At 45.5% G+C, this 19,877-nt stretch overlaps 1 protein-coding gene across 3 annotated transcripts in view; it reads left to right on the top strand.

The window, feature by feature from the left end:
- MLH1 (mutL homolog 1) overlaps positions 1–19,877 on the top strand; it is a 148,799-nt gene that overhangs the window by 102,423 nt on the left and 26,499 nt on the right. For all 3 annotated transcript variants that reach the window (XM_040431919.1, XM_040431920.1, XM_040431921.1), the window contains 3 exons: positions 11,968–12,076; positions 13,204–13,267; positions 13,468–13,632. In XM_040431919.1, coding sequence (XP_040287853.1) covers positions 11,968–12,076; positions 13,204–13,267; positions 13,468–13,632 — 338 coding nt within the window. The remainder of the gene's footprint in view (positions 1–11,967; positions 12,077–13,203; positions 13,268–13,467; positions 13,633–19,877) is intronic.

Raw genomic sequence — 19,877 nt, forward strand, 5'->3', positions numbered from 1 at the left:
TGCTGGACCTAGGCTGGCCCCTGGGGTGCCGTAGGTGAACAGCCATTTTTCTGGCTCCAGGGCTGTCTCTCATATCCAGCTGTTGCCCAATAATCATATAGCCCCACACCACCACCATACTGGTGACCGCGGGGCGACAATACACTGCCCCTCCATAGGACATTGCACGGGGGTGAGCATGGGATTGCTGTGGAGGAATACTGCTATAGGGCCGGAGACCCGCTCCTAGCTGCCCCTGACACACGGGTTATGCCGGCCCTCCCCTTACCGGTCGCAGATTAACCACCTCAGCCCCCAGTGCTTAAACACCCTGAAAGACCAGGCCACTTTTTACACTTCTGACCTACACTACTTTCACCGTTTATTGCTCGGTCATGCAACTTACCACCCAAATGAATTTTACCTCCTTTTCTTCTCACTAATAGAGCTTTCATTTGGTGGTATTTCATTGCTGCTGACATTTTTACTTTTTTTGTTATTAATCGAAATTTAACGATTTTTTTGCAAAAAAATGACATTTTTCACTTTCAGTTGTAAAATTTTGCAAAAAAAACGACATCCATATATAAATTTTGCTCTAAATTTATTGTTCTACATGTCTTTGATAAAAAAAAAATGTTTGGGTAAAAAAAAAATGGTTTGGGTAAAAGTTATAGCGTTTACAAACTATGGTACAAAAATGTGAATTTCTGCTTTTTGAAGCAGCTCTGACTTTCTGAGCACCTGTCATGTTTCCTGAGGTTCTACAATGCCCAGACAGTACAAACACCCCACAAATGACCCCATTTCGGAAAGTACACACCCTAAGGTATTCGCTGATGGGCATAGTGAGTTCATAGAACTTTTTATTTTTTGTCACAAGTTAGTGGAAAATGATGATTTTTTTTTTTTTTCTTTTCTTACAAAGTCTCATATTCCACTAACTTGTGACAAAAAATAAAAACTTCTATGAACTCACTATGCCCATCACGAAATACCTTGGGGTCTCTTCTTTCCAAAATGGGGTCACTTGTGGGGTGGTTATACTGCCCTGGCATTCTAGGGGCCCAAATGTGTGGTAAGGAGTTTGAAATCAAATTCTGTAAAAAATGACCTGTGAAATCCGAAAGGTGCTCTTTGGAATATGGGCCCCTTTGCCCACCTAGGCTGCAAAAAAGTGTCACACATCTGGTATCTCCGTACTCAGGAGAAGGTGGGGAATGTGTTTTGGGGTGTCATTTTATATATACCCATGCTGGGTGAGAGAAATATCTTAATCAAATGCCAACTTTGTATAAAAAAAATGGGAAAAGTTGTCATTTGCCAAGATATTTCTCTCACCCAGTATGGGTATATGTAAAATGACACCCCAAAACACATTCCCCAACTTCTCCTGAGTACGGAGATACCAGATGTGTGACACTTTTTTGCAGCCTAGGTGGGCAAAGGGGCTCATATTCCAAAGAGCACCTTTCGGATTTCACAGGTCATTTTTTACAGAATTTGATTTCAAACTCCTTACCACACATTTGGGCCCCTAGAATGCCAGGGCAGTATAACTACCCCACAAGTGACCCCATTTTGGAAAGAAGAGACCCCAAGGTATTCGCTGATGGGCATAGTGAGTTCATGGAAGTTTTTATTTTTTGTCACAAGTTAGTGGAATATGAGACTTTGTATGAAAAAAAAAAAAAAAAAAAAAAATCAGCATTTTCCACTAACTTGTGACAAAAAATAAAAAATTCTAGGAACTCGCCATGCCCCTCACGGAATACCTTGGGGTGTCTTCTTTCCAAAATGGGGTCACTTGTGGGGTAGTTATACTGCCCTGGCATTTTCCAGGGGCCCTAATGTGTGGTAAGTAGGTAAATGACCTGTGAAATCCTAAAGGTGCTCTTTGGAATATGGGCCCATTTGCCCACCTAGGCTGCAAAAAAGTGTCACACATGAGGTTTCGCCGTATTCAGGAGACGTTGGGGAATGTGTTTTGGGGTGTCATTTTACATATACCCATGCTGGGTGAGAGAAATATCTTGACAAAAAACAACTTTTCCCATTTTTTTATACAAAGTTGGCATTTGACCAAGATATTTCTCTCACCCAGCATGGGTATATGTAAAATGACACCCCAAAACACATTCCCCAACTTCTCCTGAGTACGGCGATACCAGATGTGTGACACTTTTTTGCAGCCTAGATGCGCAAAGGTGCCCAAATTCCTTTTAGGAGGGCATTTTTAGACATTTGGATACCAGACTTCTTCTCACGCTTTGGGGCCCCTAGAATGCCAGGGCAGTATAAATACCCCACATGTGACCCCATTTTGGAAAGAAGACACCCCAAGGTATTCAATGAGGGGCATGGCGAGTTCATAGAATTTTTTTTTTTTTTGGCACAAGTTAGCGGAAATTGATATTTTTTATTTTTTTCTCACAAAGTCTCCCGTTCCGCTAACTTGGGACAAAAATTTCAATCTTTCATGGACTCAATATGCCCCTCACGGAATACCTGGGGGTGTCTTCTTTCCGAAATGGGGTCACATGTGGGGTATTTATACTGCCCTGGCATTCTAGGGGCCCTAAAGCGTGAGAAGAAGTCTGGAATATCCAATGCATTTGGATTCCGTGAGGGGTATGGTGAGTTCATGTGAGATTTTATTTTTTGACACAAGTTAGTGGAATATGAGACTTTGTAAGAAAAAAAAATAATAATTCCGCTAACTTGGGCCAAAAAAATGTCTGAATGGAGCCTTACAGAGGGGTGATCAATGACAGGGGGGGTGATCAATGACAGGGGGGTGATCAATGACAGGGGGGTGATCAGGGAGTCTATATGGGGTGATAACCACAGTCATTGATCACGCCCCTGTAAGGCTTCATTCAGACGTCCGGATGCGTTTTGCGGATCCGATCCATCTATCAGTGCATCCGTAAAAATCATGCAGACATCTGAATGGAGCTTTACAGGGGGTTGATCAATGACAGGGGTGTAATCAATGACAGGGGGGTGATCAGGGAGTCTATATGGGGTGATCACCACAGTCATTGATCACGCCCCTGTAAGGCTTCATTCAGACGTCCGGATGCGTTTTGCGGATCCGATCCATCTATCAGTGCATCCGTAAAAATCATGCAGACATCTGAATGGAGCTTTACAGGGGGTTGATCAATGACAGGGGTGTAATCAATGACAGGGGGGTGATCAGGGAGTCTATATGGGGTGATCACCACAGTCATTGATCACGCCCCTGTAAGGCTTCATTCAGACGTCCGGATGCGTTTTGCGGATCCGATCCATCTATCAGTGCATCCGTAAAAATCATGCAGACATCTGAATGGAGCTTTACAGGGGGTTGATCAATGACAGGGGTGTAATCAATGACAGGGGGGTGATCAGGGAGTCTATATGGGGTGATAACCACAGTCATTGATCATGCCCCTGTAAGGCTTCATTCAGACGTCCGTATGCGTTTTGCGGATCCGATCCATCTATCAGTGCATCCGTAAAAATCATGCGGACATCTGAATGGAGCTTTACAGGGGGGTAATCAATGACAGGGGGGTGATCAGGGAGTCTATATGGGGTGATCACCACAGTCATTGATCATGCCCCTGTAAGGCTTCATTCAGACGTCCGGATGCGTTTTGCGGATCCGATCCATCTATCAGTGCATCCGTAAAAATCATGCGGACATCTGAATGGAGCTTTACAGGGGGTTGATCAATGACAGGGGTGTAATCAATGACAGGGGGGTGATCAGGGAGTCTATATGGGGTGATCACCACAGTCCTTGATCACGCCCCTGTAAGGCTTCATTCAGACGTCCGGATGCGTTTTGCGGATCCGATCCATCTATCAGTGCATCCGTAAAAATCATGCGGACATCTGAATGGAGCTTTACAGGGGGGTAATCAATGACAGGGGGGTGATCAGGGAGTCTATATGGGGTGATCACCACAGTCATTGATCATGCCCCTGTAAGGCTTCATTCAGACGTCCGGATGCGTTTTGCGGATCCGATCCATCTATCAGTGCATCCGTAAAAATCATGCGGACATCTGAATGGAGCTTTACAGGGGGGTGATCAGGGAGTCTATATGGGGTGATCACCACAGTCATTGATCATGCCCCTGTAAGGCTTCATTCAGACGTCCGGATGCGTTTTGCGGATCCGATCCATCTATCAGTGGATCCGTAAAAATCATGCGGACGTCTGAATGGAGCTTTACAGGGGGGTGATCAATGACAGGGGGGTGATCAATGACAGGGGGGTAATCAATGACAGGGGGGTGATCAGGGAGTCTATATGGGGTGATCAGGGGCTAATAAGGGGTTAATAAGTGACGGGGGGGGGTGTAGTGTAGTGTAGTGGTGTTTGGTGCTACTTTACTGAGCTACCTGTGTCCTCTGGTGGTCGATCCAAACAAAGGGGACCACCAGAGGACCAGGTAGCAGGTATATTAGACGCTGTTATCAAAACAGCGTCTAATATACCTGTTAGGGGTTAAAAAAAACACATCTCCAGCCTGCCAGCGAACGATCGCCGCTGGCAGGCTGGAGATCAACTCTCTTACCTTCCGTTCCTGTGAGCGAGCGCGCCTGTGTGCGCGCGTTCACAGGAAATCTCGCGTCTCGCGAGAGGACGCGCCGGCGCGTCCAGGAGGAATGAATCAACCACCTCCAGGACGCGTCTGTGCGTACAGCGGTCCGGAGGTGGTTAAGTACAGGGGGCCCGCGCTAGCTGCCCCTGTCCCTCCTATATGGGTGCCTGGTCCATTAGGGCAGGGGGTGCAGTGCTGGACTTCAGGGTTTCTCCCCCCCCCTCTTTACCGGTGCGCTAGGGCCAGGGGCCCGCTCCAGACGCTGCCGGACGCAAGGCCCTCGCGGCCTGCATGCACTGAGCGCGATGCTTCAACAGGCCCTGGCCGACTGTTAATATTCCGGTCGGCTGGGTGCCGCAAACTTTTGACCCAGGCTTTGGCCTGCTCGGCCGCAATCCGGCCCTCTGTCTTGGCACCCGCGGCCGTTAGTACATGCGTCAGCCCGGCTCCCTCCAGGTCCCGGCCGACCGTCGGTACCTCCTGGTCGGCCGGGCGCCGCAAAAATCTAGGCCCAATGTATTCACAGCTGTATATCTTGTATATACGTAGACGGGCTCTGCTGGCTCGCTACTGCGCCGAGCTGGGTGGTACTCATTCTCTGGTGCGGTCCCGTTGTGACGGCACCCACCATGTTCGTTGGCCCTTCCACCTGTTCGGGGTCCCTTGATGCGTACCCATTCGTCCTCCCGTGACATTGCTTCCCCGCGCAACCGGTCGGGGTCGAGAGTGTTGTCTGCAGTGCCGCTCGACTTCTACGTTGGACTGGCGGGACTATAGTTCCCTCGCCTACTACCATTTCCTCCTCTCGGATGCAGTGTGGTATGGGTCCTTCCTATTGGCGCCCTCTGCGCTTCAGTCTGATCTGCTACCAGGTTCAGACCGCTCCTCTCGGGTAGGTCATCCAACTTCTCTTGGGTGCTCGATTATCCAGGTCCGGGGGACCTCCACTTTTGGTTTCTTCAGGGTATTCGCCTTCTGCGAGGCGGTGTGCAGGTCGTCTCACAGAGTAGCGGGGATTCGGCTTTTGAACTGTCCTGTGGCTTCCCTGTTTGCCACTCCTCCTTTCGGTTTGGAGGGTGTTATGCCGGCCTCTGTCTCGACTGCTTTTCCTCGCCGGCTTGGTTTTTTGGGCTTCCGCTCTGGGTGCAGATTGCCTTTCCTCTCTGGGCATATGGTCCTGCTGGACTTACTTTCTCGGTAACTTGGGAGGACTTCCCTTCGGTCAAGATTGTCCTTGGATCTCCCACACCGGGACTGTAGAACTCCTTTCTGTGGTGGCTACATCGACTTGGACTTTGGCCTGTCTTGTCCTGGCATCTGTCAGATGCTGGGCGGACCCTTCCGGTTTCTTCCGTCTGTCCTTCTGCTCCCCCACTCCGGTTGGATACGGGACTATGTTGTTTGGGGGCCGACAGGACCGTTTTTTTTCCGACCCTTCTGCCGGGTTACTGGTCTGCGCCTGATCACATTGGGTTTTCTCCCGCTTGCCAGGCGATTCCTGCGAGCACGCTAGTGTTCGCTCCCGACCGTGCTTCGTCCAGGTTTGGTTGTCGGACTTAGGGTTCTTGCCTGGGGTTTTGTGGGAAGCGGGGCGTTCCCCCACTCTGCTTTTCTCTCCCTTGGTTCTGTCTTTCTCTAGTCCGGCCTGACCCTGGACTGGGACTCTGTTACTTGAAGTGTCAAGTGTCGGCGCTGTCCCTTCCCCTTGCAGCGTTTCCTGGCCCTAATGGGCCTGTCATGACCTTCTTCCACGGAGTGGCTCTTTGGTTCCTCTGTACCGTTCCCTGGTTCAGCCCTGGGAACTACATACTGAGCTCTCGGCGCTCCAATCTTTCCCTTGGAGCCGTTGCAGAAGTTCTCCCTACTCCTTCTGTCCTGTACAGTTGTGTTTCTGTTGCCATCATGTCTGACGGGTGCCTGATTGGCGGCCCTTCGTGTTCTGTGCCTTCTGTCCTTTTCCAGGACAGGGCTGTTCTCCATCCCGTCCCTTCCTTTTTTCTGAAGGTGGTATCTGCCTTCTTATCAACAAGGCTTTCGTCCTTCCCGTCCCCGGGAACGGACGCTTCACCATTTGGAGGTTGTTTGGGCCTTGCAGTTTTTACTTGGAGATCTCCGACTCTTGTCGGCGTTCGGTCTCTTGTGTTTCCAGGAGGTCCGCGCAAAGGGTTGACGGCCTCCAGGGTAGCTTCCTCCGCTTTCTCAGAGTGCCTATTGCTGTGGTTACCGCACCGAGGGCAGGGTTCTGCTTTTGGTGTCACCGTTCATTTCACCAGAGCGGTCAGTGCCTCCTGGGCCGGAGGCATTAGGCTTCGGCCATGCATTTGTGCAAGGCGGCTACTGGTCCTCCTTAAACACGTTCACAAATAATTACCAGGTGCATACTTGTGCATCAACGGTTGCTGCCTTGGGCCACGTGGTCTTGCAGGCGACAGTTCTTAGATGCTTGCAGGGACGCTTGCTTGCATGGGTCTGTGGTTTTTCCCTCCCTGTGGACTGCTTTTGGACGTCCCACGGTTCCTGTGTCCCCCAATGAATATGGCCGAGAAAAGGATATTTTTGTATAACTTAACAGTAAAATCTCTTTCTCGCTCTTCGTTGGGGGACACAGCACCCACCCAGCATTGTTGTTCGACCACAGTTGTGGCTGTTGCTGGTTAGAACCCCAATGGGTCCTTTGACATGGTTGGTGTTACACGTGTTTTTCTTTGGTTGGCTTGCTTCTCCTACTGCTTGTACACAAACTGAAGCTCTCTCTCCAGGCTGGAGGGGGTATAGCTGCCAGGAGAGGAGCTAACCGCTTTTACTAGTGTCAACGCCTCCTAGAGGACATAGCTATACCCATGGTCCCTGTGTCCCCCAATAAAGAGCGAGAAAGAGATTTTACTGGTAAGTTATACAAAAATCTCCTTTTCTCGGCCATATTCATCTTACGCCGGGCACCATGGCTATGCCTTTATTGATTGAACCTGTCAGCCACCTTTCCTCCTTCTGTTTTGTATATTATCGCTTTCTATGATGGAGTTATTATATGACTGCAGAGTATTTTCCTTTTCTGAGCAGTCTACTTGAGCATAACCATCTGGTTTTGGGATGCCATGCACGCACACGTCTGCCCCCATTTTCTCTCTTTGGAATCCTTCTGGACACCGCCCATATATCTTGCTGAGTTTACCTACATAGCTCTCCCCAGGGTCCTAGGCTTGACAAAGTTCTCTGAGACATCGGCAGCAAGGTTGTTTTTGTTTTTTTGTTCCAGAATATCTAACAAGCTCTATGCTAGCTTCCATCTTACAGGAATACTTGCCTTTCAGGTCTTTAGGGTTCTTCAGACTTGGTCAATAATTTTGGTCAACCTTTTTTCATCCTCAAGCTAAGGGTTAGCAGGATTATTCTTGACAGGGTCAAGACTCACCTCGGCATATTCCATTGGCATGCAGCCTGATTCATTTGCAAGCAGTCTTTCTTCAATATTTATGTCCGTAGGAGTACTTTTTGGACTACAACCTACTCCAACTGTCTCTGCTGTCATTCCGAAGTTGTTTGCCACAGTCGTGGTAATTCTCTGGTTTGGCCTTCTGAGTTTTTTTCTCCAATCCAGACCATCTCTCTATTTCTTTTAATATTCCGCTTTTAAGTGCAATCAGCACTATGCAGCGGTGCTATCTGCAGCCCTCCTATCTGCAGTGGTTCACTTGGTTGTTGTTCCTCTAAGGAGGACTTGGGTACCACACATAATCCACTCTTCTTATAATCAGCAATGGATACTCCTTGTTTACGTGGTTTCGGGTAATCCTCATGTCCATCTGGCCCCATCTGGCCAGTACACAGAAAGTTTTTCTTGTTCCTGTTCCTTTTATTCCAGGTTTATATTTTTTTTTTTCCCCACCAGGGGTTGATCTAGGCCAGGGATGCACAACCTGCAGCCCTCCAGCTGTTGCAAAACTACAACTCCCAGCATGCCTGGACAGCCTACAGCTATTAGCCTACAGCAGGGTATGGTGGGAGTTGTAGTTTTACAACAGCTGGATGGCCACAGGTTGAGCATACCTGGTCTAGGCGTTTTTACTGAAAGCTTCCTCCGTAATGGGTACATTCTTCCCTGTAGGCTAGATCATCTAGGTCCCCATGCACTCACTCCATTCCCTTTAGAATCTCTACTGCAGTCTTTTATGTTTGTTGCTTGTTTGATGTCTGCCATTTGACAAATGCGAGAGTATTCTGTTCGTCTCTCACTTGGCCTGGGACATGAGATCTGTTTTCCACACAGACCTGTTGATCTCTCTGCCTTTTTTTTTTTTTTTTGGCTAGTCTGCCTCTTTTTTTCCCTCCTTTCTTGTAGCTTCTGGGACTACAATCATTCCCAGTATTAGGATGACTTCCAGTATAGTTCAGTAAGGAAGGCTTCATCCTTATATTCTTGCTGGGATGCTGTTAAACCTCCACTCCGGGGTGGACTGGGAACTGGGACCATCCTGAGGACGGCAATACAGTTGAATTCAGGAGGGCACCTGTGGCTACTCCCAAGATAAAATAGGTGCGCATTCACACTTGAAGGTGCCACTCCCTCACGCAAATACTACATAGACAAAAACCTGACCTGAGACCACCTTGGCGCTTGGTAGGCGGGCTCAGATGTGTTTTGATTAAAATATATTGGCTAAGTGTCTCAGATTTTATCATATCAGAGTGAGGAATTTGTCCATATATAATGCTTGCATCTACTTTACTAAGTGCATTATTATCTTATTTCTGTGATTTTCTTTAATTTTATGCAGTGGAAAGAAATTAGAAAATTATGCAAATTGTACAAGTGTTAGTGTACTTTCAGCGATCCACTTTAAAACCACGTAGATTATGCACCTCGGTGTTTAAATTCAAGTATTATAAAGGGCTTTTTATTAGCATCATTCACTTACGTACTCTATTATTTTAGTCATCAGGCAGTGTAGGAGAAAACCTAAGTGGGCATTCTCATCTCAAATTTATGGCATGTCCTGTGTATATGCCATAAATGTCTGATAGATGCGGCAGCTGTCTCTAAAATGGTGGTCCTCTAACAGGGATGGACTGGGACAATAAAGTGGCCCTGGACTTCAGCCAGACCGGCCCACTTTATTTTTCCCAAACACACTCAAAAAAAAACTAATGTATTGTGATTGTCCATATTGCTTCCTTTGCTGGCGGGAGTCATTTTTCCATCACATTATGCACTGCTCGTTTCCATGGTTTTGACCACCCTGTAATCCAGCAGCAGTGGTCATGCTTGCACACTATAGGAGTAGCCGGGATTGTGGGAGTGCACATAGTTTGGTGCTTTTTTCGACCACCAATGCTGGATTACAGGGAGGTCGTAACCATGATGACGAGCCATGTATAATGTGCTGGGAGACATTTTGTCTCTATGGCACTATCTGCCCTAATAGTGATACAGTGCCCACATAGAGCACGATAGTGCCCTCCTATTCACAGAAAAATAGCGCATTTGTACCCATATAGTACCTACCTAGGTGCATAGAAAGTGCCATACTTTGGCTCTATGTCGGCACTGTATGACTGTGGCCAAAGTACTGTAGGTTTTCACTTTAGGTAGGTACTGTATGGCACCATAAGCAAGAAATACACCATTTATCTGTGCATAACATGGCGCTATCTGAGCACTGTATGACCGTGGGAAGACCTGGGCATACTATGCTCAGATAAGTTGTGTATTTAGTGTCTACAGTGCCCACAAAGTGCCATATCATACCTACCTAGAGCTAAAACGTGGGCAGAAAGTGCCATACTTTGCCTATAATTATACTCTGTCTACACAAGTATGGCGCTTTCCGAGTATGGGTTCTATATGGCACTATGTGGGCACGACAGGCACTAAATGCGCCATTTATCTGTGGATAGTATGGCACTATCTGCCCACAATCATACAGTGCCCACATAGAACCAAATATCGCCGTACCGTACCCACACTATTATATGGCAGTGCCCAGAGCGCCATATGTTGACTATGTGGGCAGATAGTGCCCTACTATGCCCAGATAAATAGTGCCCTTAGTGACTGCAGTGCCACACTGTACCCACCTAGAGCCAATCTGTGCACAGAAACTGCCATACTTTGTCCACAGTGACAAAGTGCCCTTTCTGTGCACAGTCTGGCACTGGCTCCAGGTAGGTATTCTACTACACGTGGGGGCACAGCGCTCATCTCTTTAGTAAAGAGTTTTACTACCTTACATATTCAGCTCCCGCCTCCAGCCTCCAGTAACAAGTGCGGGCGGCAGCGCTCACTCACTGACGTCACGCGCCTGCGCCGCCTAGTGGGAGGAGCAGGCGTGTGACGTCAGTGAGTGAGCGCCGCCCCCACACTGCCTGCTGTTACTGGAGCTTTACCCCCCTGATGCCTGGCGGCCCTGGCCGGCCCATAATTCGATCGGCCCACCGGGATTCTCCCGGTACTCCCGATGGCCAGTCCATCGCTGTCCTCTAATCCAATCCCACCTGGATGCCAGAGGTGGTCGGAAGTACGGCAGCAGACAAGCAGGCTGTGTTACACTATTCCCATAGTATGCATATAAGTGAATTGGTGTTACGGAAACAGTGTGGCAGAGCCAGCTTCTCTGTTTCTGTTGTTCAAACTACCTCTGGCCATTTTCATTCATGTGAGGGGGCCCTGTTTTAGAGATAGGAGGGACCCACATTTACCAGAAATGTATTGCATATCTTTTATATAGTTCTGCTGGAATACCCCATTTAATTACTGCAGCTCTTCGCAACTTGAATATCTTTCCAAGTGGTGTGAAAATGTGTTTAGTAAAAAATGCCTTATTAGTAAAGGACTTGTGATCTTGTTGAAGCTATCCTTCCGACTGCTTGTACTATACACTGCAATACTTCTGTGGTCATTTGAAGCCAGAAGGAGCCCCCAACCATCTGGTGGGTAAGCACAGCGGCTCCCTAAAACAGCTGATAAGCAAGGATCCAGGGACTTGGACCCCCCCTCCCCCATGTGATTAATGATGACCGATCCTGAGGATGTCATAATAATTTTTTTCTGTATAACCCTTTTAACTTCTTAGATGCTGCAGTCGTTGTTGACAGTGGCATCTGAGGGAATTTATGGCTGGGATTGGATTCATCTGGCAGGCAGGCAGTTGTTACAGCTATCGTGTATGGAGCAGGCTTGCCGTTGGAGCCCTTTCTATTGCAATCAATGACATATGTACATCATGCATTTCATTGGCTGTTAACTTGTTATTGGTTTGATACCTTTTTAAAAGTATTAGAAAACCTTTTCTATTAGGGTGTATGTTTTTGACATGTTCAGTTAAATACGGTACATTTCTTTTTTTATCCTATTAATTGATGTGTATGCCTAACTACCCCTCTTTTCCAGGCCTTCAGGACATGTTGAGGAATCACTCCTTTGTGGGTTGTGTAAATCCACAGTGGGCGCTAGCTCAGTATCAAACAAAACTCTACCTTCTAAATACCACAAAGTTAAGGTATGTCCAGCATTTATGAATTGTGTTAGCTCGGTCTTAGAAACACTTCTGCAGGTAACTTGTATTATGAAGTTGCCAGAAGGGTTAGTTTAGACAAGGGATGCACAACCTGCGACCCTCAATACCATTCTTTGCGGCCCCCAACCATCTGGTAGCAGACATGTATGTCTGTGTCTTGTGGCGGCTCACATGTATTTCCCCATTACATGGGAGTCCTGGAAGACTAACTAATCATTTATGATACATACTGTATGTTCAATATGTAATAAATACAATATTTCAGTTGATAATACCCCTTTAAGTTTTAATTTTGGCCCTTGGAATTAGTTCAGTCTGACAGTGTGGCCCCTATATTTACTAAACCTGTAGATGGTGTAACCTTTGAAAAGCTGTCTACCACAGTCGCTCAGGCTGGATGAGACATTCAGCTAACTTTTATACCAATTATTGGTTGGCTTATTTTTTGAAAGAATGTTATTCCAGAATTGTGGTGCATCTTAGGCCACCTCTTTCCTGATAAGCCACAGCCCATTATCAAGCTTGGTGTAGAGTATTTTCTTAAAACTAGATGCGACAGTTCACAATATTTTTGGTGCAGTTTATCACAAGGTCTACTTGCACTCAAATTAGTAAATCTTGGCCACTTTTTACTACTGATTGATGCGTTTTTCACACGCATGAAAAAAAACTGAAGGTTTAGAAACAATATCTCCTGGCAACCATCAGTGAAAAACGCATTGCACACAGACTGCATCCGGATTAAGGATGCAATGCGTTATTCACTGAAGCCCCATTCACTTCTATGGGGCCAGGGCTGTGTGAAAAACGCAGAATATAGAACATGCTGCGATTCTCACACAACACAGAACTGATATACCAGGCCCATTAAAAATAATGGGTCAGGATTCAGTGCGGGTGCTATGCGTACACTTCACGCATTTTGTGTGAAAGGGGCCTTAGGCTGGCACTGGTGCGGTCTTTTCTACATTGGCTAACCTGTACTGTCAGGGTGGTGGTAGAGCAGTACATCAATAAAGTAGTCCTTCTTTGGAGGAATTGTATACATTGATCATATAAGTAATAATGTGTTGTCTTTTTTTCTTTTTTTTATATGACTCCTCCTCTAGTCGAGAACTCTTCTATCAAATTCTTATTTATGATTTTGGGAATTTTGGCATAATGAGATTATCTGTAAGTAATGATACTTGGGTGAGGCAAATCATTTTTTTGTAAAATGGTTCTATTTCTTTTCATTTTACCTTGCATTTTGTTATTCTTCCTTCATATAAGACATGTAACTGGTTGTAAAGAACACAGAATTACATTTGCTTTTTAACTTGTTCACAACAATTAGAAGTCAATTTGTTACAGAACACTTTACATTTGTTTAGGAGTCTGCACCAATATATGAATTGGCCATGCTAGCCTTGGATAGTCCTGAAAGTGGATGGACAGAAGAAGACGGCCCTAAAGAAGGACTTGCCGAATACATTGTTCAGTTCCTTCAGAAGAAATGTGAATTGTTGAAAGATTATTTCTCTTTGGAAATAGATGAGGTGAGTTGTGAGGTATTTAAACCTATATGTCTGAATTTTTTGTACTACTAGACTAAAAAAGGAGTTGAGATTCCTTTTCTCCTTTTACATCTGTTTTTGAGAGCACAACAAGACTGAGCCCAGATGGGAAACAATCGCCACTCTATTCCCGATGGTCATCATTACTGGATTGGTTGGGGTCTGACGCCCAGCATCCCCAACTGCAAGCACTGCGTCCTCTTCAGTGTTTACCTGCACTGCCTATATTGTAGCTGTAGTGTAATTACAGCTTTTCGTCCCATTCACTTCAATGGGAGGGAAAGCTGTAATTACCCTGCACCACCGCCAATGTGATATTTATGACCTATCCTGAGGATAGATCATCAATATGAGACCAGACAACCTCTTTATGTAAGCGTAGCCAAGAGTCCCAACAAATTTCATATGACTGTAACTCGTTCAGTCTTTCATATAAGTTTATATTGGCTCTGTAGAGGATGGAGAAGGGGGAGATTTCCATTTTTTCCATAAGAAGTCCTGGAATAAAACAGACTTTTAAGTATTTGATAGTTCGTGCAAATTTTCTCCATGCCCTGTGAGAATAGCGAAAACGCTGGAGAAGGGGTCTAACGTAATTGCGTAATTCTAAATATTACTCCATAGTGGAGAAATTACTGGGCATTCCCAAAATATATGATAAATGGAGCCCATATGTCCACAAAGTTTTCAACAATATTTGGAGTGTTAAGGTAAATCTGTTCACCAGTGTGGACAGGGTAACGGCAAAGTACCACCTCTTCATTAATTTGTGATAGACTTCCCATATTAATTTGTGATAGACTTTTTCTTTTCTTTTTCTTTAAAGGTACTTTCACACTTGTGTTGTGAAGATCCGGCAGGCAGTTCCGTCGCCAGAACTGTCTGCTGCATCCGGAAATTCGTTTGTAGACGGATGCGGATCCGTCTAACAAATTCATTGAAACACCGGATCCGTCTCTCCAGTGTAATCCAGAAAAACGGATCCGCTATTTATTTCTTTTGCTTTTTTAAAGGTCTGCACATGCACAGACTGGAAAAACGGATCCGTTTTGCCGGAACACTTGGTGCCGGATCCGGCATTAATGCATTTCAATGGAAAATAATGCCGGATCCGGCATTTCGGCAAGTGTTCTGGAATTTTGGATGGAGAAAATACAGCAGCATGCGGTATTGTCTCTGGCCAAATACCGTAAGAGTGACTGAACTGATGCATCCTGAACAGATTGTTCTCCATTCAGAATGCATTAGGATAAAACTGATCAGTTTTTTCCAGTATTGAGCCCCTAGGACGGATTTCAATACCGGAAAAGAATAATGCTAGTGTGAAAGTACCCTAAAACATTTTTTATTGTATTTTTGCAAGGGTAAAAAGTTAACAGTCATAGGCAAACATTGGAGGTAACATGTCAAGAGATATTGCACCAAATAGACAATAACAATATATAATTATGAACCCCCAGATCTGAATACCCACGCTTGTACTAGAGGTATTATAAGTTTTGTTATATAGTAAATACACTAAACTGTGGCAAAGCCAACCAAACCAAAGAAGTTAAAAGGAAACCTATAACTTAAATATATTGGGGGAGGGTAGACCAAATGTAAGAGGGTTATTTTGGTCCTGAGAATGTGAACTGCCGTAGTGAAGAAGCCCATCACCACACAAGGGTACTAGGTTTATCAACATTCATCATGATGTCAAGTAAGTAAAACCTAACCTGAATAACCCCTATACCTTTTCTATAGATCCCATATAGTCTTAAACCTGATTGGTATTCCCAATATGCTAATTGTTCAAATCTATAGACATATTCCCAAAATTTCTCAAAAGTGGCGTTTACAAAGTCACAAACACAGGGGGAATGATAGAATTCCCCCCATAGTCTGTGTCTGAGGCCAGATCACCCCTCCACACTAATGACTTTTTAAAAAGACTATTCTGTAGTGTAAGAGTTGATGATTTCTTGGCTTCTCCGCAAGATACAATTCAGGAGTACAATACTCCTATAATGAAAAAGAAGCTAAAGTACCTTTCGGGAATCTCATACTTTGCTCCACTCTCGGGTGATTCTTTTTTGCTTCCTTGTGTAACTAGGTAGAAGAAGAACTCTGACGCCATCTTTTTGAATTAGTAGTAAGATAGCCATATTGATAAAGTAGTCTTGTGAGTCCAAAGGACTGTAGGTATTGGAGAGAACTTCTTCCTTGCCTGTAAGATACCGTAGATCAATTAAAAGTTTCTTTGATGTCAAAGATTTCCAACAGCTATATCACCCTATGTAGACACAATAATGCTTGTTTCTATCATTATTGTCCACCATCTTGATATTTATGGCCTCTGCATTCTTCTCCAGGCAGTAGTGGGTATCTACTAAGTCATTATTGGCCTGAGTGGCTTTGTCAATCTTATATATTATCATCTCCCCTGCTTCTGCTTCCAGAGCAACATGGGGACTACAGGCTTCCTCCTCATATTGTAAGCCGCTGACTGGATAGAAGTCTGTGAGGAGCTTTTGGGGTACTTTTTTTTATTAGTCTCTTGCTGGCCATGGTGAGTACTACTGATAAATTGGGACAGTTAGGCCTCATGCACACGGCCGTGTTCCGCGGCCGAGAGCGGTCCATGGTAACACGGCCTGGATTCCTGTTGAGAGCAGGAGCGCGCGGCCGCATTGGTTGCTATGACGCCGTGCGCTTTATGCCGCTGCTGCACTACAGTAATACTCGTATGACGCCGTGCGCTCCTGCTTTCAACAGGAACACGGCCGTGTGCATGAGGCCTTAGAGGTACTATAGGCTCCCGCAGGTATGTTTATATGTCAATTGAGGTAATTCAGAACTGAGCTGAGAAAGATGCATCCTTTCTGGTCTGTAGTCCGGTCACACCGCCTAAATTTTTTTTTATTTTAATGACCAATATCTGTCTATTCACCTGTCAGATATTTCACAACAGCAAAAATATATATTTATTAGAGATAAGTGAATCGATTCGAAGCAGAGCTTCTACCTTTGCTTGGCTAACTGGAGCAGTGGTGCATGCAGGAAGTTAGGCTGGGCTAAATTTCTGTCCTTGACAATCTAACGGCAGGTGGGCACTTCATCACCTTTGGGGACAGCACCTCACAGGTGAAGAAGTCCTGCTGATGAAACAAATCGAATTGTTAGAATCTAATATATAGACTCTATACATCCTTTCCCTTTTTTTATCATAAAACTATAATATGAATCTGCACTGCTTCTGCTGCCCACAGATTGAATGGACACTATGTTCAATATGACAGGTTCCTTTGAACTTTGTTTGTGCAGAAGTGATGAGCTCTTAAAGCTGTAAAGATTCATTAATAAATTATTTTAAAGTGTACCTAGTCTTTTAACAAACTTTGTTCACAAATCTGTCTAAATCTGTGTTAGTGAGCACTTCTCCTTTGCCGAGATAATCCATCCTACCTCACAGGTGTGGTATATCAAGGTGCTGATTAGACAGCATGAATATTGCACAGGTGTGCCTTAGACTGCCCACAATAAAAGGCCACTCTGAAATGTGCAGTTTGTTCACACAGCATAATTCCACAGATGTCGCAACGTTTGAGGGAGCGTGCAATTGGCATGCTGACTGCCGGAATGTCTACCAGAGCTGTTGCCCGTGCAATGAATGTTCATTTCGCTACCATAAGCCGTCTCCAAAGGTGTTTCAGAGAATTTGGCAGTACATCCAACCGGCCTCACAACCGCAGACCACATGTAACCACACCAGCCCAGGACCTCCACATCCAACATGTTCACCTCCATGATTGTCTGAGACCAGCCACCTGGACAGCTGTAGCAGAAATCGGTTTGCATAACCAAAGAATTTCTGCACAAACTGTCAGAAACCATCTCAGGGAAGCTCATCTGTATGCTCGTCGTCCTCATCGGGGTGTGGACCTGACTGCAGTTCGACGTCGTAACCAACTTGAGTGGGCAAATGCTCACATTCAATGGTGTCTGGCATGTTGGAGAGGTGTTCTGTTCACGTATAAGTCCCGGTTTTCACTGTTCAGGGCAGATGGCAGACAGCATGTGTGGCATTGTGTGGGTGAGCGGTTTGCTGACATCAACGTTGGGGATCGAGTGGCCCATGGTGGCGGTGGGGTTATGGTATTGGCAGGCATATGTTATGGGCAACGAACACAGGTGCATTTTTATTGATGGCATTTTGAATGCACAGAGATACCGTGAGGAGATCCTGAGGCCCATTGTTGTGCCATTCATCCATGACCATCACCTCATGTTGCAGCATGATAATGCACGGCCCCATATTGCAAGGATCTGTACACAATTCCTGGAAGCTGAAAACATCCCAGTCTTGCATGGCCAGCATACTCACCGGACATGTCACCCATTGAGCATGTTTGGGATGCTCTGGATCGGCATATACGACAGCGTGTTCCAGTTCCTGACAATATTCTGCAACTTCGCACAGCTATTGAAGAGGAGAGGACCAACATTCCACAGGCCAAAATCAACAACCTGATCAACTCTATGCGACGGAGATGTGTTGTTGGCAAAACTGTGCACATTTCAGAGTGCCCTTTTATTGTGGGAAGTCTAAGGCACAACTGTGCAATATTCATGCTGTCTAATCAGCACCTTGATATGCCACACCTGTGAGGTGGGATGGATTATCTCGGCAAAAGAAAAGTGCTCACTAACACAGATTTTTGAACAATATTTGAGAGTAATGGGTCTTTTGTGTATGTAGAAAATGTTTCAGATCTTTGAGTTCAGCTCCTGCAAAATGGGAGCAAAAGTGTTGCGTTTATATTTTTGGTCAGTGTAGTAGCCTTTTTAATATAGTTTTAAAGAAAAAAGAAAAAAAACATATACCTCTCCTGGGACTTAAACCAGAGATGTCTATGTTCAAGGCAGATTACTATATACACTTAGGCCTCTTTCAGACGGGCGTTGCGGGAAAATGTGCGGGTGCGTTACGGGAACACCCGCGATTTTTACGCGCGAGTGCAAAACATTGTAATGCGTTTTGCACTCGCATGAAAAAAATCGCGCGTGTTTGGTACCCAAACCCGAACTTCATAGAAGTTCGGGCTTGGGATCGGTGTTCTGTAGATTGTATTATTTTCCCTTATAACATGGTTATAAGGGAGAATAATAGCATTCTGAATACAGAATGCATAGTAAAACAGCGCTGGAGGGGTTAAAAAAAATATAAAAAATTATTTAACTCACCTTAGTCCACTTGATCGCCGGCATCTCCTTCTGTCTTCATCTTAGCTTTGTGGAGCAACAGGACCTGTGGTGACGTCATTCCGGTCATCACATGATCGTGTGATGACCGGAGTGACGTCACCACAGGTCCTATTGCTGCACAGAGATCAGATGAAGACAGAAGGAGATGCCGGGCTACGCGATCAAGTGGACTAAGGTGAGTTAAATTATTATTTACTTATTTTTAACCCCTCCAGCGATGTTTTACTATGCATTCTCTTTTCAGAATGCTATTATTTTCCCTTATAACCATGTTATAAGGGAAAATAATAATGATCGGGTCTCCTTCCCGATAGTCTCCTAGCAACCGTGCGTGAAAATCGCACCGCATCCGCACTTGCTTGCGGATGCTTGCGATTTTCACGCAACCCCATTCATTTCTATGGGGCCTGCGTTACGTGAAAAACGCACAAAGAGGAGCATGCTGCGATTTTCACGCAACGCACAAGTGATGCGTGAAAATCACTGCTCATGTGAACAGCCCCATAGAAATGAATGGGTCGGTATTCAGTGCGGGTGCAATGCATTCACCTCCCGCATCGCATCCGCGCGGAATACTCGCCCGTGTGAAAGGGGCCTTAGGGATGTATGGTTTTCTATGCTTATAAACTAACACACATCACTGGTGTCTTTATATTCATACATTGCGCCTGTGAATAAGGCGGTGATATGTATATTAGCTTTCTGAGCAGATCTCAGTGTGGTGAAGCTGTAGTGTGTGTGTGTGTGTATAATACACATACATACAGTAGATATGTATAAGCCAGGACACAGCTCTGCCCTCAGTCTGATGGCTAGCCCTGTCAATCATTGGGAGGGGGGCGTGTGCAGAGCACAGGGGGTATTACATAGCAGTGCTCAGAATATTCAGCCCCGCCTCTGAGTGCTCGAATTGTTCATTTGCATATGAATAAAATCGCTGATTTCTCTGCAGCCGTTTAACGTACAGACAAAAGAGAGGT

The sequence above is a fragment of the Bufo bufo genome, chromosome 5 (genome assembly GCF_905171765.1).
Source record: "Bufo bufo chromosome 5, aBufBuf1.1, whole genome shotgun sequence".
NCBI lineage: Eukaryota > Metazoa > Chordata > Amphibia > Anura > Bufonidae > Bufo > Bufo bufo.